Below are 19351 nucleotides of genomic sequence, written 5' to 3'. Positions count from 1 at the left end.
GAGGATGATATTAGCTGTGGGTTTTTCATATATTCCCTCTATCATTTTAAGGAAGTTCCCTTGTGTTCCTATCTTTTGAAGTGTTTTCAACAGGAAAGGATGTTGAATCTTGTCAAATGCCTTCTCTGCATCAATTGAGATGATTAGACCAATTTTAATATCAGACTTTTTGAGGCAAAAGCAAAACAAGGATAAAGAGAGAGATAAGATTAGTCAGCCAGAAGATAAAGTATGATCTTGAATATGCTTAATAGTATATTCTCAAAAATATATACTGCAAAAGCTGTATTACAAGGAGAAATTAATAAATCTACACTCATAGTACAATTTTGTTTTGTTTTTTTAAGGATTTTTTATTTTTATTTGGCTGCATGGGCCAGGAATTGAACCTGAGTCTCCCACATGGCAGGCTAGCATTCTACCACTGAACTACTTGTGCCCCCCCATAGTATAGTTTTCAGAAGTACCTCTGTCAGAAGTCTAGGCAAAAAGTGAAGGTGGAGAAGACTTGAGCAAAACAAACTTAGACCCCTACTTAGCAAATACTAATACATATTCCTTTGAAATACATACTGAATCCTTCCTAAATTTATTACATGTTATGCCACAAACTAATACCATGTAGAACCCATTCTCACGTAACTCAATAAATTTATAACTCAGCAAGTAGAAACATAGTCTGAAAACCCTGTATGTACAGAAACTTTAAAAAGCTCTTCTGAATGATTCATTGGGTGGAAATCACAGTGGAGGAAACTTGATGGACTAGACCCTCCTGTAAACAGCTAAGAAAACTGGGTAAAGTTGATAATACATATTTTAGATACATCAGTCAACTAGGGAGAAAGTAAAGACTTAAAGAGTATTTAGTGGCCAACAAACAAGGGAAAGCAGAAGCGCTGAGGAGTAAGCCTTGGGGACATTTGCTAAACCTAGAGTCCTTGAAATTCTGTTTTCATAACCTGGCAAAGAACGGAGGACGAAAATCAAAGCCCATGACCCTGGCCCAAGATTGGGGCCCCAGTAGGAAGGAGCTCTCTGGTGTAGATCTAGTACTCGCAACAGGCTGCACTCTCCAGTGGAGGCCTCTGGTGTAGACCTAGTACTCGCAACAGGCTGCACTCTCCAGTAGGAGGCCTCTGGTGTAGACCTAGTACTCGCAACAGGCCACTCTCCAGTAGGAGGCCTCTGGTGTAGATCTAGTACTCGCAACAGGCTGCACTCTCCAGTAGGAGGCCTCTGGTGTAGACCTAGTACTTGCAACAGGCTGCACTCTCCAGTAGGAGGCCTCTGGTGTAGACCTTAGTACTCGCAACAGGCTGTACTCTTGAAGTAAAAGAGAACTGGAAATGACCTCTAGTATAAGGTTTTGGTGAATCATTAGTGGGTTGTGAAATAATTAGTTGTTTACCATCAACATTTTCACTGCTATTTGAACATTGACTGTACTGATACTTCCTGTGATTTTTGCTGCCATTTTTTGTGAAATATTCATATATAAAGTACGTATATTTGTATACTTGGTTAACACTTTATTTTCCCGTCAGTCATTTGTGGTCAAGAAAATTTGAAAGCTGCCACTCTAGAGAAACCCTGGCATATGTGCATAAAAAGACATACAGCTACACATTTCAGCATTGTTTGTAATAACAAATATTGGAAGCAACGTAAATTTCTATGAGTAGTTTAAAGGATAAATGAATGTTGTGTTTTTCATAAAACGGAATGTTATTTGTCAGATAAAATGAGAAAATTACATCTGTTTATGTTAACAAAAGTAGTTCACAAAACATGATATTGAGTGACGAACAAGTTGCAGATTAATAGGTAAGAATAATTGCTTTTATGTAAAAACTATATACAATACAGTATATTTAGGGGAGTATATACATCAACTTCAGTATGAGTTACCTCTGAGGACAGAACGAATGGGATGGGACTGGAACAGGTTCCAAGCACCCCAACATAGTGTGCATGTGTGTGTTTGTGCCACACACTTACCATAAAAAAGTTGAAAGTGAATGTGGTAAAATATTAACAGCTGGGTGCTAGGTGTTTTAGTGTTGGCTATATTATGTCCTGTACTTTTACTGGTGTTTTTAATGATTGCTTTTGTGGGTAAATGATATCAGAATTAAATTTTTAGGTGTTCTTTAGAAGAACAGATGCAATTAGATTCTTACAATAATACTTATTATTATGCCAACTTTAATTAGATGACTGTATAATTCCATGTGTACAGTAGTCAAGATGAGAAGAAAAAGGTATAGAAAAGAATACAATGCAAAATCCCAAATATAAGGATATGTCTTTTAATGCATAGAAAGCAAAAATACAATAGTACAGTAGTCTGAAATCCATAAGAAGTGGACCAAAAAAAAAAAATGCTTGTTGAATGAAAAGTTATGATGAACAAAAGAAAAAATTATCTGAGTGTTGCCTTCAGAGACAAGTATAGAGAAAATCACCAAACTACCACCAGCTGACTAAATTAAGATTTAAAATGTACAGTTTCTGTAATTTGAGATGATGGAAAAGTTTGTTAATGGATGGTAGTGATGTAGCACAATATTGTGAGTATAATTAACAGCACTGAATTATATGTTTGAACGTGGTTAAAAGGGGAAATTTTAGATTGTATATATGTCACTAGAATAAAGATTTTCTAAAAATCTATGGACTTGTACAACACAAACAGTGAACCCTGAGTTAAACCATGGACTTAGTTCAATCAAAAATGCACTTAAGCTTACAAACATTTTTGTTTGAAATTAGAGTGTCCTCTTGAGATGTATCTGCAGTTTTGTCATTAACATTTTTGTTTCTCTCTTCCTTAGCTGGTCATCTGACTTTTGAATGCCGCAATTTTCTCCGAGTAGACCCCAAAAGGGACATAGTTTTGGATGTTAGCAGCACAAGCAGTGAAGATAGTGATGAAGAGAATGAGGAACTGAATAAATTGCAGGCATTACAAGAAAAAAGTAAGCTATACTTTTTTTTCCCTATTCTTTAAAAATGTTCTAAATATTTTGCTGTAATGTCATATTTATCTGTTTTGCTTATCATTAAGATAGCTTTTGTATTTTATGTAGTAGCCACTGCATAAGGTAAGGAAATAGGCTTTGAATGTTTTAAGTAATTTGTCCAAATCAAACAGCTGATCAGCATTTCCACAGTGCGTTTTTGTTTGTTTCTCATTGTACTAACATGTCACATGATATAGATTCTGATTGAAGATCTGTTTTATAGCCTTATGTCACATTTGTTAGCATTTGACTTTCAACAGTTACTTAACACCTGGAAATGAGATGTTAAAAGTTAGATACTGAATGCTGAGAACCTCCCAACCTTTCTTACCCTCTTGATTCCCAGACATGTATCACCTAGGCAGAAGGTCGAAATATTCTTCTCCAGGGAAAAGTCCTTAAGATACAGACAGCAGGAATGAAGCCTAGCCAGATTACCATTAAAGTCCAAAGTTCCGAGTTTCATATATTCTTAGTTTACAATCTGCTTTTAGATGGCCAAGCAATCCCAAAAATCTCAGGAAAGACTCACATGAAATATGGAGACCAAAACCACCAAACAAAAGTCAACTGAAGTATACAGAGTCTTAGCAAGGAAAAGAAAACTTGACAGAAATCATTAATACCCAGTTTCATTGAAAGATATTATATGCATAAAACATGAACAGAATACTATGAAAAGAACAATAAAAGAACTTTGAGGAACTAAAAAGAAAGCAGACCTAAAATATCCCCTTTTAGCCACATTTACTACATAGTTCTATGGTGCTAATTAGGTCATATGTATGTTAATAGAATAAAAATTCAAAGATAAAACATAGGATTGTACAACAATGAATGATATTTGGACTATAGTCAATATTACAATTATAAAAAATGTTATTTTATGAATTATGACAAATGTACCACACTAATGCAAGTTGTTACTAATGAGGGTAGAGGGATTACTTTGGAACACTGTATTTTTCAAATGATTTTTCTGTAAACCTACAATTTATCTGATTACATTTTTAAAATATATATACCTGCAAACACACTTTTTAAATTAGCTAATTTTATCCAGTAGTATATTTTAAAAATTCATAGGGCAGGCCATGGTGGCTCAGCAGGCAAGAATGCTCGCCTGCCATGCCAGAGGACCCGGGTTCGATTCCCGGTTCCTGCCCATGTGAAAAAATAAAATAAAATAAAAAATTCATTACAGCACCACCAAATGCAGTTCATTCAAGGAATGCAAGCATTTTTTAACAATTTAAAAGCAATCATTGTTATCAAAAACATTAATAGAATCAAGGGAGGAAAAAGAAAAAACAAAACAAAAAAGCCGACATGAAAAATTTGATAGCGCTAGAAGGTAAAGTTGAAGGAAGGGATCTAGAATGAAGAGCAGCCAAAGACAGAAAAAACGTAAGGGAATTGAAGGATCAGTACAGGAAATACTTCATTCAAAACATTTCAGAAAGAGAAAATAGAGAAGGGAAATCATAAATGAATAATAGTTCACAAAATTATCCTAGAATTAAAGGGCATTAGTTTCCAAATTGAACAGGTCCATTATTGGACCAAGCACAGTGGAGAAAGTAGACACACAATGGCACGTCATTATGAAATTTGATTTTATAGGAAATAAGGTGAATAGAAACTAAGCTTCCATAGTCAGGGATAAAACAGTTCATAGGCAAAGGATCAAGAGTTAAAATAGCTTTGTACTTTCTCGAAAGCAATCCTGGATCCTAGAAGATATAGGTAATAATGTCAAATTTTTTATGGAAAATTATATGCAAATTAGACTGGTGCTCAAGTGTGAAAGTAGAATAAAGGCATTTTCAGACATTCAAGGCCCCCAAAATATTTACCTCTTACATACCCTTTCTTAGAAAACCTCTAGAATAAGTGAGTAAGTGCTTTAACAAAATAAGGATGTATGCCAAGAGAAGGAAAAACGTCGAATGTGGGAAGTGAAAGAGATGGGGGGGAATCTTGAGGATGCTGGTAAAGAAAGATCTTGGGAAAGCAACTGCTCTGAGCATAGAGGTCAGCCAGTCCACATGGGAGCAGACCGAGGGCTTCAGGAGAAGTGCCTAAGACCACTGATTCCACAAGGACAATTTCTACTGCATCCGTGGATACTGCCATAATTATTTTTAACAAATGCATAAAAGTGGAGAATTAAGAGGGATCCTAGAGGACACAAGTTTAAATGGAAACTATGTTATATGGAAAGGAAAAATGAGGGCAAGAAACCTCCCCAAAGTCACTAACTGATAAAGTCAGCACCATGATTCAGGTTTCTTAGTTATTGATCCAGCACTATTTGCGTCACCAGATGTTGTCCTCTTACCTTAAGGATCATCCTATCTGCTGGTTTTTAACCTTATTTCCTCACCACAACAATTGTGAGGGATAAAACACACTCCCGTAATTAAGAGTGATTTATTCTAGAGATGGTTTTCAACCAGAAGACAAATGACCCTGGGAGGAGGTAGAGACAATGGAAATTTATAATCCTAAAATAAGTAAAATTCTAAAGCTTCCCTGTTATAATTTCACATTAAGAATCACTGGCTCAATCTAGTCTTTTTCTTATTTTTTTTTTCCTTAAAAAATATACTAGCCAGGCTGTGCAATGGTGGTTCAGTAGCAGAATTCTTGCCTGCCATGCCAGAGACCCAGGTTCGATTTCTGGTGCGTATATGTATATATATATATATGTACTAGCCCTTTACACTAAACGATAGAGAACTCAGTCCCAAGTCTCATGACTTTGAGGACAGTCCCCAACCCGGTATATCATAAAGATTCCAATACTAATGTAATTTAGCAGGCATCCACCATTATTTCATGGTCACCTAATGGAAGCCCAGTGACTCCTACCCAAATAAGCAGGTTTCCTGAGTACAGGGTCAGCGTGTAGAGGTTGTAGTTGTTCTTGCTTAGAATCCCTGTGGGGATGAGGGTAAAACTGTGGCCCACTGAGAGTGAGTTCTCAGTGATGCCTTAAACCCTTCCTTGATCTTTCAGCCCATCTTGAATATGATAGTATTTTTTAAATAATAGAATAAAATTAGTAAGCCAGGGGAAAGCAGGAATTCTACCAATATGAAACAGATGTAAAAGAGAAGACAGAGAAATGGCATTTAAACAGCAAAACTCAGGTTTGTGTTAAGTTCTATTCTGTTTTGTTCCCATATATATTTGCTTCTATTATATTGCATATTTTTCAATAGCCATTTAATGGCTTTAATTTAAAATAAAGTAAAAACCTCTAAATGACAAATATAGTCAGGTATTGACCCAAATTCAGAGGGCAGGACTTGGCATGAATGGTAACTGATGGTAGCAGATATTGCTATCTGATTGCCCTACAACAATCTGAGACCTGCACAGCCCTAGGAAAGTCTGTCACCCGTGCTGTCAACAAGGAAAGATTGAGCAGTCAATGCACAGCAAGGGTAGTAAGTCCTTATTGACTTACCGTGCGTATGTGAGAAAGAGAGAACATCTTTACTATCTAGTCACGCTCCAGTGCATCAGGAAGATCTTTAAGGTATTCCACTGTGTTTTGCAATTTCTGAAAGAGAATTTTTGCCTTTGGAATTCTAAGTGGTATTGATAACTGAAGACCTGCTTATGATATTACAATATGAATAAAGTCAAAATAAAAGGATTTCACTATTAACCAAGAACCCAGAGAATTCAAGAATACAGTCCTTTTTCTCACTGTATTTTGCACCAGTGTTATTTCATATTTACAGTTTGCCTGTAATTAGAATGTAATCTTCTCTTTATATCTCATCCCCTAAAAATTTACAATATTCTTTTGGATCAATCCAGGGGAAAAGTATATTTTAACAGATTTGAGGCTTAGTTTGTTTGGGTTTGGTTTGTTTAAGAGAGTTTTATGTTAGCTTCATATTTAATTTTATTTGATGATGGTTATCATTGTAAATTGCCTGTGAGAAAATTCCAGAATCACATATTTGCAAATTTCCATAATCATCACTCTCCTTCCCTTCAGTTACTGCTGGAATCAAATGCAAACGAATGACCTACAATAGTGGTTTCAAGCTTCATAAAGATGGGTCTTAAGTGAAGCCACAGTGTAATTGGTGTGAAATCTATGTTTGGCTCAAAATGTACTTTTTATAAGGCAGTTACAAAAGCTATTTGCTAAGTGGTTGATTGGAAGCCACAAGAGGGAATGGAAAGTTTATATAATGGGACTAGGCTTGCCTAGTCAGGGATTAAAAGCAGCTGATAAAGTTTCAAATCTGGTGACAGGAATGTAAAGAAAGATCCAGTGGCTGGGATTGCTGTATTGCTAGGACAGGTATTCCAGGCTTCCCTGGTGCTATCTCTAAGCACAGGATCAATACTTGACTTTCTTGAATGTCACATAAGAGGCTACCAACACCACGTACCCATGATTACTCTAGTTATATAATGTCTTGATTTTCAGATTGACCACTCAGTACCCCTTTACTCTTCTGTTTCAGAGTCATTTCAACCATTCTAATTCCTTGGCATTTCCATATAAATTTTAGAATAATCTTGTTTATTTCTTTAAAAAAATCTGGCAAAGATTTTGGTAGGAATTATTTTCACAAATATATTAATTTGGGGGAAAGTGACATCTTTACTAGATTAAATGTTCCAGTTCACGTACACAATATGTCTCTCCATCTTAGATCTTTGATTTCCTTCATCACTGTTTTCCACACACAGTCCTGTACATGTTTTTGCTTGATTTATACTAATGTATTCAATTTTTCTTGAAAAATTGTGAATCTGATATTTTTAATTTTGTTGTCCACGTGTTCATTGCTAGTATATAGATAATAATTGGTTTTTATATATTTGTATTATATCCTATTTCCTCACTGAACTCACTTATTAGTTCTAAGTGTTTTTGGTAGATTTCTTGGAAATTGCAAGGTAGACTGTCTTGTCATCTACAAACAGAGACAGTTTTATCTCATTGCATTTGACCTGTATACCTTTTATTTCTTTTTCTTTCCTCGTCACATACACTAGAAATTGCAGCATTATGTTAAATAAGAGTGGTGAGAGCAAACATCCTTGCCTTATTTCCAATCGTAAGGAGAAAGCATTCAGTATTTCACCATTAAAAATGTTACCTGTGAATTTCTTGTAGATATTCTTTATAAAGTTCCCCTTCTATTCCTACTTTTCTTAAAGGTTTAAAAGTTCTGTAGTTTTACAGAAAATACAGGGTTCCCAATAACCCCCTCAAGCAGGCAGTGTTCCCTATTAATACTTTGCATTAATAAAGTACCTTTGTTACAATTGGTAAAACAATATTATGTTTTATTATTAACAGTAGTCCATAGATTCCATTATGGTGCACTGCTTATGTTGCAACTAGTCCTATGTTGTTTTTATTCAAGTAAAATATATATAACCTAAAATTGTCCCTTTTAACCACATTTAATATGTAAAAGTGGTGTTAATTACATTCACACTGTTGTACTATCATCAACGCCATCCATCAGTAAAACTTTTCCATCACCCAAAACAAACTATCAATTAAGTATTCACTCTCCATTCCCTACTCCCACCATGGCCCCCAGTATCCTGTATTCTCCTTTCTGACTGTTTATTTGCTCTTTCTAATTATTTCATTTCAGTGAAATCAGACAATTTTGGTCCTTTTGTGTCTGGTTTATTTCACTCAACATGATGTCTTCAAGGTTCGTACATGGGGTTGCATGTATCAGAACTTCATTCCTTTTTACAGCTGATTAATATTCCATTGTATGTATATGCCATGTTTTATTTAGCCATTCATCTGTTTATGAACACTTTGGTTGTTTCCATATCTTGGCAGTTGTGAATAAGGCCTCTGTGAACATCAGTGTGCAAGTATTTGTTTGAGTCCCTGATTTCGATTTTTGAGGTGTATACCTAGAAATGGGACTGCCGGCTCATATGGTAATTCTATGCTTGACTATCTGAGGAAACAACAAGCTGTCTTCATAGCATGGTACCATTGTACCATTGTACAACAATGAACAAGTGTTTCTATTAGTCCACATCCTCTCCAGCCCTTGTTATTTTCTGTTGTTTTAATTGTACCCAGTCTAGTGAGTTGAAATAGTATCTCATTGTGTTTTGGATTTGCATTTCCTTAATGGCTAATGATATAGTGCATCTCTACATATGCTTACTGGCTATTGTATTTCTTCTTTGGAGAAATGTCTATTCAAGTTTTTTTTTTTTTCATTTTTAAATTGGACTTCCTCTTTGTTGTTGAGTAGTAAGATTTATTTTATTTTCTGGATATTAAACCCTTATCAGATATGTAGTTTCCAAATATTTTCTCCCATTCTGTAGATTGTCCTTTTGCTTTCGTAATGAAGTGCTTTGATGCACAAAACTTTTTCATTTTGATGAAGTCCCATTTATCAAGTTTTTTCTTTTGCTGCTCATGCTTTTGGTGTAAAATCTAAGTAATCATTACCAAGTACAAGGTCCTGAAGCTACTGCCCTATATTTTCTTCTAGGAGGTATATGGTTTTTAGTCCTATATTTAGATCCCTGTTCCATTTTGAGTTAATTTTTATATATGGTGTGAGGTAGGGGTCCACCTTCATTCTCATGTTTATGAATATCCAGTTTTCCCAGCACCATTTGTTAAAGAGACTATTCTTACCCTATTGAGTGGACTTGAGATGACGAGATGTTGAATTGATAGATCGCTGGACAGATAAATCAGTAGGTAGGTATAGGTAGATAAATAGATGATGGATAGATGGGTGGGTGAGGGGGTGGGGGGGGGTGAATGGATCACTTTGAGGAGAATTGACATCTTAACAATATTTAGTTTCCAATCTGTGAACACAGACTGTCATTGAGGTCTTTTTATTTCTCTTAGGAATGTTTTGTAGTTTGCTCTATTTAAGTCCTTTTCATCCTTGGTTAAATTTATTCCTAGATATTTGATTTTCTTATTTGATATTATAGATATAATTTCTTTCTTGAATTCCTATTCAAATTGCTCATTACCAGTGTATAGAAACACTACTGATACTTGCATGTGATCTTATTCCCCACTTCTTTGCTGAATAGACTTGTGGATTTTTCAGGCTTTTCTATGTGTAGGGTTATGTCATCCACAAATAGGGATACTTGTACTTCTTTCCAATTTGGATACCTTTTATTTCTTTTCCTTACCTAATTGTTCTGGCTAGAAATTTTTGTATGATTTTAAATAATGGTGGTGACAGTGGACATCCTTGTTTTGTAGCTGATCTTTCAGGAAAAGCTTTCAGTCTTTCACCACTGAGTATGATGTTTGCTGTGGGCTTTTCATATGTGCCCTTTTTCATATTGAGGAAATTTCCTTCTATTTCTAGTTTACTAAGTGTTTTTACCAAGAAGGGTGCCTTATTTTGTCAAATGCTTTTTTCACATCAATTGAAATGTTCATGTGGTCTTTTTCCCCTTTATTTTTTTACTCTGATGTATTACATGATTTTTCTTACGTTAATTTTCTTGTGTTGAGCTGTCCTTGCATACATGGATGAATCGCAGTTAATCATTGTGTATTATTCTTTTAATATGATGTTGTATTTGATTTGCTGATATATTGTTGAGGCTTTTTGCATCTACATTCATGTGGGATATTGAATTGATCTGCAATTTTCTTTCTTTTTTTAGAAATACTTTCTATTTTAATGGTCAAAATAATCTATTTCTAAAGTTAGCTACAATATTTGTGAAACACTTTGAAGCCATCTGATTAATGTGAGAGGAAGGGCAAAGACTTTGGTGAGTCAATGTTCATGGTAATGGTTTAAAATATTAAGCAAAAGATATGGAGCTGATCTGTAAGACCTACTAAGATTGCCTGGAATTTTGAGAAATGCCCCAAATAGCCTGGTGTCATAGCCTCAGATACAGCACAATACTTATTATGTACCCTGGTAGAATTGTTTCCTCATGGGAACCTGGTATTTTAATCCCGTAGGCCTTCTCTCTACAGAGAGAATTATTTTTCTGGGGCCTTATCATAGCACTGGCTTTGAAACATTTAATATGCCATTTTGGAACCCACAGTAATGATAGCTGGCACAAGGACATGTACCTCTTAGATGTTCCCAAAATAGCCAGGTTTCCAGAGACCAAATGGATTTTAAGGTTCATTGGGCTTGGAGGCTGAGATTGGATATAATGAACCCTGATGCCAAATGTTCTTGATATTTGTAGAGCCCCAGGATAAACTCAGGCACCACTTATAAGTAATTTATGTATCCCAGTTTTTTTAGTATCCTAGCGTATAAAACAAATACCATACAATGGGATAGATTAAATAATGTAATTGTATTGCACAGAGTTTTGAAGTTAGAAGACTTTCTTCGTCCTACGATTGTTATCTTCTGACTGACTAGCAATCTTTGGCATTCCCTGGAGTTTGTGTCACACAGCAGTGTCCATCGGGTCTTCTTTTTCTTCTGCAGTCCATTAATATCCAGTCTCTCAAAAGCTTTCCATTGCCAAAGTTGAAGCATGATAATCTGCTGAAAAGTTGAGGTTTTAACATACAGGTGAGAGTTTTAGTGTGACTTCTTTTTTATATGCTATCACTTTCCACCCAGAGCTATGGCCATCATCTCCATCTTGCATCCATTTTCACTGCTTGCAAATAGCAGGATTTGTAATTTTTTTTTTTAATATAGTATCCATATGTGGCTTTGGTATTAGGGTAATGTTGATCTCACAGCTCAACTCATTCTCACAGAATGAGTTAGGAAGTGTTCCAGCCTCTTCAATTTTTTGGAAGAGTTTGAGCAGTAATGGTGTTAATTCTTCTTGGAATGGTTGGTAAAATTCTCTGGTGAAGCCATCTGATCTCGGACTTTTATTTGTTGCAAGGTTTTTTTTGATGACTGATTCAGTCTCTTTACTTTTTCTTGTTCTTTTGAGAGTTTATCCTCTTCAGTCAGTGTAGGTTGTTTGTGTGTTCATTTTATCAGGGTTATCTAAATTTTTTGCCAAACAGTTGATTATAGAATCCTCATAAAATTCTTTTTATTTCTGTAGGGTCAGTAGTAATGTCTTCCTTTTCTTTCTGATTTTAGTTATTTGCATCCTCTATCTGCATTCTCTTTGTTTTGTTCTTTGTCAGTCTAACTATAGGTTTGTCAATTGTATTGATCTTTTCAAAGAATCAAATTTTGGTTTCATTGATACTGTTTTTTATAGTTTTTTATTTTTCTCTGCTGTAGTCTTTATTATTTCCTTCTCATTTGGAAAATAGTTTGCTCTTCTTATTAGATCCTCCATTTGAGAGATGAGAACTCTAATTGAGATTCTTCTTAAATATAAACATTTACAGCTATAAATTTCCCTCTTAGCACTGCCTTTTTGCTTGCTATAAATTTTGGTATATTATGTCTTCATTTTCACTTGCCTCAAGATATTCCCTAATTTCCCTTGTTATTTCTTATTTGACTCATTGTCTGTTTGAGAGTACACTGTTTGATTTCCACATTTGGGGAAATTTTCCAGTTCACCCTCTGTATTTTATTTCTAGCTTCATTCCATTGTGCTCAAAAAGATGCATTGTATGATTCAGTATTTCTGGATTTATTGAGACTTATTTTATGATCTAACATGTGGTCTATTCTAGAGAATGGGGTCTATGGATATTAGAGAAAAATGTGTATTCTGCTATTGGGTGAAGTGTCCTGTGCATGTCTGTTAGGTCTAGTTGGTTTAGAGTATCATTCAAGACTACTACTCACATGGATCGTCTGTTTAGATGTTCTACTCATTATAGAAAGTGGTGTATTGAAGTCTCCTATTAATATACAACCATCTGTTTCTCCTTTAAAATATTCAGAATTTGCTTCATGTTTTGGAGAGCTGCCATTAGGTGCATATACATTTATCATTGTTTTGTCTTCTTGTCGAATTGACCCTTTTTCGGTGTATATTGACCTTCTGTCCCTCATAACAGTTTTTGACTTAAAGTCTATTTTACCTGATATTAACATGGCTACCCCAACTCTCTTTTGGTTAATATTTGCATGATATATATTTTTGCCATCCTTTCATTTGTACTAGCTTGTGTATTTGAATTTTAAATGAGTCTCTTTGAACAACATATGGGTAGGTCATACTCTGTTGTCTATTTTGCTAATCTCTGCCTTTTTACTGTAGTGTTTCATCCAGTTACATTTAAAGTAATACTAATAATGCAAGACTTTCTGCCATTTTGTTATTTTGTCTTTGTAAATTTTCTTGTACTTTTTACAAACATGGCTTTAAACATTTTATGTCCAAAACCATTGATTTATCATTACTTTTATGCATTTACATTTTAGGAACTGAAAAGCAAAAAGAGGAGTTCCATATACTGTTTTCATTTACTAATGTTGCCAGAATGCAATGTACCACAAATGAGTTGGCTTTCATAAAGGGGATTTATTAAGTTATAAGTTTTTAGTTCTAAAGCCATTAAAAACATCCAAACTAAGGCATCCAGAGAAAGATACCTTGAGTCAGGAAAGGCCAGTGGCATCTGGAACATCTCTGTCAGCTGGGAAAACATGTGACTGGCATTTGCTGATTCTTTGGCTTCTGGTTTCACTGGGCATTTTCTTTCTACATCTCTGTTGGCTCTGAGCTTTTTAAAAAATGGGTCCCTCTTAAAGGACTTTGGTAAGCAGATTAAGACCTACCTTAAATGGGCAGAAACATATCTCTATGGAAACAATCTAATCAAATGTTCCACCATAAACGATAGGTCTGCCTCCGTCATGACTGGATTTAGGAAAAAGAACATTGCTTTTCTGGGGTACATAACAGCTTCAAACCAGCACACATACCAAATAATACAGTGCAACATCACAATCAGGAAGCTATAGAATTCCGTTTACCAGAATTCTTTAATTCTTTATCTGCTTTGATGTAACTGTCTAGTGTTCTTTCCTTTCCATATTAAGAACTCCCTTTGGCATATGGCAAGTCTAGTGGTAATGAACCCCCTTGTGCCATTTTGAAAGGATTATGTACCCTTGAAAAGCCATGTTTTAATCCTGATCCATTTTGTGGTGATAGCTGTTTCTTTTAATCCCTATTCAATGCTATAGGTTGGACACTTGATTAGATTATCCCCACAGAGATGTAGCATGCCCAATTATGGGTATTAACCTTTGATTAGAGGGAGATGTGTCTCTACCTGTTCAAGGTGGGTCTTGATTAGTTTACTGGAATCATTTAAAAAGAGGAAACATTTTAGAAAAAGCTTCAGAGTCACAAGGGCCTCAGACCCTACACAGCCAGAGACCTTTGGAGATGAAGAAGGAAAATACCTCTGGGGGAGCTTTGTGAAACAAGAAGCCTAGAGAAAGCTAGCAGACATTGCCATGTTCACCATGTGCCTTTCCAATTGAAAGAGCAACTCTGAACTTCATTGGCTTCTTGAACCAAGGTATCTATCCTTGAATGCCTTCAATTGGACATTTCTATAGCCTTGCTTTAATTTGGACATTTTCACAGCCGTAGAACTGTAAACTTGCAACTTAATAAATTCCCTTTTTTAAAGCCACTCCATTTCTGGTATATCACATCATGGCAGCTAGCAAACTAGTAACACCCTTTATCTTTTGTTTATTTGGAAATGTCTTAATCTCTCTATTATTTTTTAAAGCGGTTTTATTGAGGTATGTTCACATACCATATAGTCCATCCAAGGTGATAACCAGTGGCTTTTGGTGTAATCACCGAGTTGGATATTCATTACCACATCAATTTTAGAGCATTTCTTTACTCCAAAAAGAAAAACCCCATTACCCCTTAGCAGTCATCTCTTAATCCCTCTATCCTTCTCCAGCTTTACATAACTGCTAATCTAATTCTGACTCTATAGATTTATTCGTATTCAAAGAATATTAAAATATCACTGTTTACTGTGGTCCATAGTTTACATTAGGTGTATATTTCTAATATATGACCCTGCTATTAACATCTTGTAATAGTGACATATATGTTATAGTACATGAAAGAACAGTCTTCTGTTTGTATCATTTGCCACAGACTTCCTCCATCACAAAATTCACTGTTACAGTCTCATGTTTTATTCTCTAACTTTCCTTCTAGTAACATACACTACCTAAAACTATCCCTTTCATCCACATTCACACACATAGTTCAGTGCTGTTATTTATATTCACGGTAATGTACTTACCATCACCTTTATCCATTTCCAAACAATTACAATCAATCTAAATAGAAATTGAGCATTATCTCCCCAGTCTGTACCCCCATTCTATCCCCTGGTGCCTGGATTCTAGATTCTAATTTTATGAATTTGCTTATTATACTTGGTTCATATTAGTGAGATCTTGCAATATTTGTCCTTTTGTGTCTGGCTTATTTCACTCTACATCATGTCCTCCAGGTTCACCCATGTTATTGCATGTATCAGGACTTCATTCCTTCTTACTGCTGAATAATACTCCATTGTGTATATACCACATTTTGCTTATACATTCATTACTTGATGGCACTTAGGTTGCTTCCATCTTTTGGCAATTGTGAATAATGCCACTATGAACATCAGTGTGAAAATGTCTGTTCACATCCCTACTTTCAGTTCTGTGTATATACCTAGTAGCAAGATTACCAGATCATATGGCAATTCTGTACTTAGCTTTGGGATTCCTTGGGCTTCTTGAACATACATATTCATGGTCTTTCATTAAATTTGGGAAGTTTCATGCCATTTCTTTGAATATCCCTTCTATCCTTTTCTTTCTTCTCCTTCTGTGTGTGTGTGTTGTGTGTGTGTGTGTGTGTGTGTGTGTGTGTGTGTGTGTGTGTATGCTTAATGTTGTCCCACCAGTCTTTCAGCTTTGTTCACTTTTTTCATTCCTTTTTGTTTCTCAGCCTGAATCATTTCAGTTGTCTTATGTTCACATTCACTGATTCTTTCTCTTGCCAGCCCCAATCTGCTGTTGAAACTTCTAGAGGCGTTTTCATTTCAGTTATTTTGATCTTCAGCACTAGTATTTCAATTTGGATTCTTTTTTTTTCTGTCTCTTTTTAAGATGTTCATATTGTTCATTCATTGTTTTCCTGATAATCTTTTCCTTCTCTCTGTTTTCCTTTATTTCGTTGAACACAATGAGATTGAGATTTTTTTTTTAATCTTCATACAGTATGTACGTCCAATATTCTTTTAGATGATTTCTGGATTTTTAACTTGTTCCTTCGCATGAGCCGTCATTTCCTGTTCCTTTGTTTGACTTGTAATCTTTTGTTGTACATTGTTCGTTTTAATGTTTTAAAGTGTTAGTGCTGGAATTTAGTTGCTGAGCTGTCTGGGCCTCAACTTTGTACTCTGCTAGTTCTATGATAGAGATTTACCTGTATGTTAGAAGTTAACAAAAACAAACTAATGCACTAAACAACTTTCACAGTTTTTGAAATTGGGTCTGTGTTGGCTGGTGCTCTCTGTCTGAGTGTAGCCCTTCTGTTAAGAAGATCAGCCCAAGGCAAAAGTGAAGTGCCGAGTTGACTGCATATTTTCTTGAGCCTTTGTCATCCTGGACTGGGCTTGCTTATGGCCTTTGTAACAGCTTTTGTTTAGAGGAATTTGAGTGCCCCCCCCCCCCCCCCCCCCGCCATGAGACAGGCATTCTCTTCCTCTTGTGTGGTTATGATATGACTGAAGCCGCAGGACACTGGGACCTGCTCTGTGAGATGACTTTTGCCCCAGGACACTTGGACCTAATTGTCTTTTACACTGCCTTAGCTGTTTGCTGCTGCCTCTGCCTGCAGGGCAAGTTCTGGCAAGATATGCCAGAAACATGTTTCCTGGTTCATTTTTAAAGGCTGCTACTCAATAGACTGGTACCAGCATACAATTCTGAGAGGCTTTATCATGAATGTGTGTTCAATTTGGTCATGTGTGTTGTCTGCATCAGTTGATACTGTCATATGTTTTTGCTTCTTTTATCTGCTAATATGGAGATTACCTTGATTGATTTTTGTATATTGCATTCCTTGGTGCAATATATTTTATGCCTTGAGTAAATCCCACTTGGTCATGGTATTTTATTATTTTTACATATTTTGAACTCTATTTTTTTGTGTATATTCGTGAAAGATATTGATCTGTTGCTTTTTTGTTCCATCTTCGTCTGCTTTTGATATCAGGGTATACTAGCTTCCTAAAATGTATTGGAAGTGTTCCTCCTCTTCAGCTTTTTGCATGAGATTGTGTAGAGTTTGTGTTATTTCCTCCTTTTGTATTTGGTAAAATTCTCCATTGCAACCCTCTCTTCTATAGTTATTCTTTCTGTGAATTTTGAAATTATGAATTTAGCTTCTTTAATAGTTATAGTACTACTCAAAGTGTCTACTCTGTAATGAGTGAGTTGTGGTAGTTTGTGACTTTTTAGAAGGTAATCCATACTGTCTGTGTTGTTAAATTTGTATGTGTAGGCTTGTTCATAGGATTCCCTTAATTATCTTTTGGTTATTTGTGGAATCTGTAGTGATATTTCCTGTTTTATTCCTGGTAATGGTAATTTGTGTCTTCACTCCTTTTTTCTTTGTCAGTCTTGCTGGAAATTTGACATTCATTAATTTTTGGAAGAGCCAGCTTTTTGTTTCATTGATGTATCCTTTATTGCTTTTCTGTTTTTAATTTCATCAATTTCTGTTCTTATCTTTTTTATTTCCTGTTTGCTTTGGGTTTAATTTCCTCTTTTTTTTTTTTAGATTCTTGTGGTGGGAGCTTAAAATATTTATTTGGGGGCGATATGAAGGTAGCTCAGTGGCAGAATTCTCGCCTGCCATTCCAGAGACCCGGGCTTGATTCCCAGTGTCTGCCCGTACCAAAAAAAAAGAAAAAGAAAAAGGAAATTTATTTGAGACTCTCTCTCTTTTCTAATAATAAGTATTTAGTGTTGTAGATTTCCCTCTTTGCACTTCTTTCACTGTGTTCCACAAATTTTGGTATATTATATTCATTAAGTTCAGTCTACTTTTCTATTTCTCTTGATATTTCTTCTTTGCCCCAGAATTATTTAGAGATTTGTTTAGTTTTCAAGTGTTTAGAGGTTTTCTTGTTATTTTTCTATTATTGAGAACCCATTTGATTTCTTTATGATCAGAGACATATTCTATAGGACTTCAGTTTTTAAAATTTTGTTGTTTGTTTTATGGCCTCAGATTTGGTCTTTATTCTGTGTACCATGGTCAGTTGAAAGAATGTGCATTCTGCTATTATTATGTGGAATATTTTATAAATGTCAGTTAGATCCTGATAATCTGTGGTGGTGTTGAACTGTTCTATGTCCTTGCTGACTTTCTGCCTATATCTTCTATCAGTTGTTGATAGAGTAATGTTGAAGTCTCCAACTAAAATTGTGAATTTGAGTGTTTCTCCTTTCAGTGCCGTGAGTTTTGCTTCACATATTTTGTAGTTCCTTGTTTAGTACATACACATTTAGCATGGTTATGTCTTCTAGATGGATTGACTTAATATATCATTATATAATGGCTCTCTTTGTCTTTGATAATGGCTCTCTTTCTTTGGCAATTTTCTATGCTCTCAAGCCTTTTTTTTTTTGCATAGTAACATAGCCACTGCTTGTTTCCTTTGATTAATATTTTGTATAGTATGATATACCTTTTGCTACCTTTTACTTTTACCATATCTATATTTTTATATTTAAGTGAGTTTCTTATAGACAACATATAATTAGGTCATGTTTTTTTTTATTCTACTCTGCTCACGTCTATTTTTTAATTGGTGTATTAGACCATTTATGTTTAATATAATTATTTATATGCTAGTGCTGAAGTCTCCTAGTTTTAGTATTTGTTTTCTGTTTCCTCTTTCTACTTTTTTATTTCTGTTTTCTTTTCCCTGCCTTCCTTTGGGTTACTTGAACATTTTTAGGATTTTTGTAGTGCTTTGATTATTATTTATAACATTACCTAAACACTAGAGAATTCAATTTTGATCTATCTGTTAGTCTTTGAATATAGTCTTTGGGTTTTTTTGTTTGTTTACCTATAGTGTTTTGTATACGTTTTTAGTGATTGCTCTAGATTCTGCATTGAATATATGTAGGTTGTCATAGTCTACCGGTATCATCATTTTACCAGTTCAGTTGAAGTATAGAAACCTTTAGTTCCTTTATATCCTTCTACCCTCCCCTGTTTATAATTCAGCTGTCTTAACTATTTCTTCTGCATACATTTAGAACCACAGCACACAGTGTTATTTTTGGTTCCACCATCAAACATAATTTAGAAAACTCAAGAGAAAGAAAACATATTGT

General features: G+C 35.0%; 1 protein-coding gene across 1 annotated transcript in view; it reads left to right on the top strand.

The window, feature by feature from the left end:
* The window catches only part of SREK1IP1 (SREK1 interacting protein 1), a 57999-nt gene that overhangs the window by 23863 nt on the left and 14785 nt on the right, over positions 1–19351 (top strand). Inside the window, exon 3 of the mRNA XM_077117301.1 lies at positions 2838–2981. Coding sequence (XP_076973416.1) covers positions 2838–2981 — 144 coding nt within the window. The remainder of the gene's footprint in view (positions 1–2837; positions 2982–19351) is intronic.

This window comes from Tamandua tetradactyla, chromosome 9 (genome assembly GCF_023851605.1).
Source record: "Tamandua tetradactyla isolate mTamTet1 chromosome 9, mTamTet1.pri, whole genome shotgun sequence".
In the NCBI taxonomy this organism is placed as follows: Eukaryota; Metazoa; Chordata; class Mammalia; order Pilosa; family Myrmecophagidae; genus Tamandua; species Tamandua tetradactyla.
The sequence above is the reverse complement of the archived record's forward strand: the minus strand, read 5'-3'. Positions and strand labels throughout refer to the sequence as shown.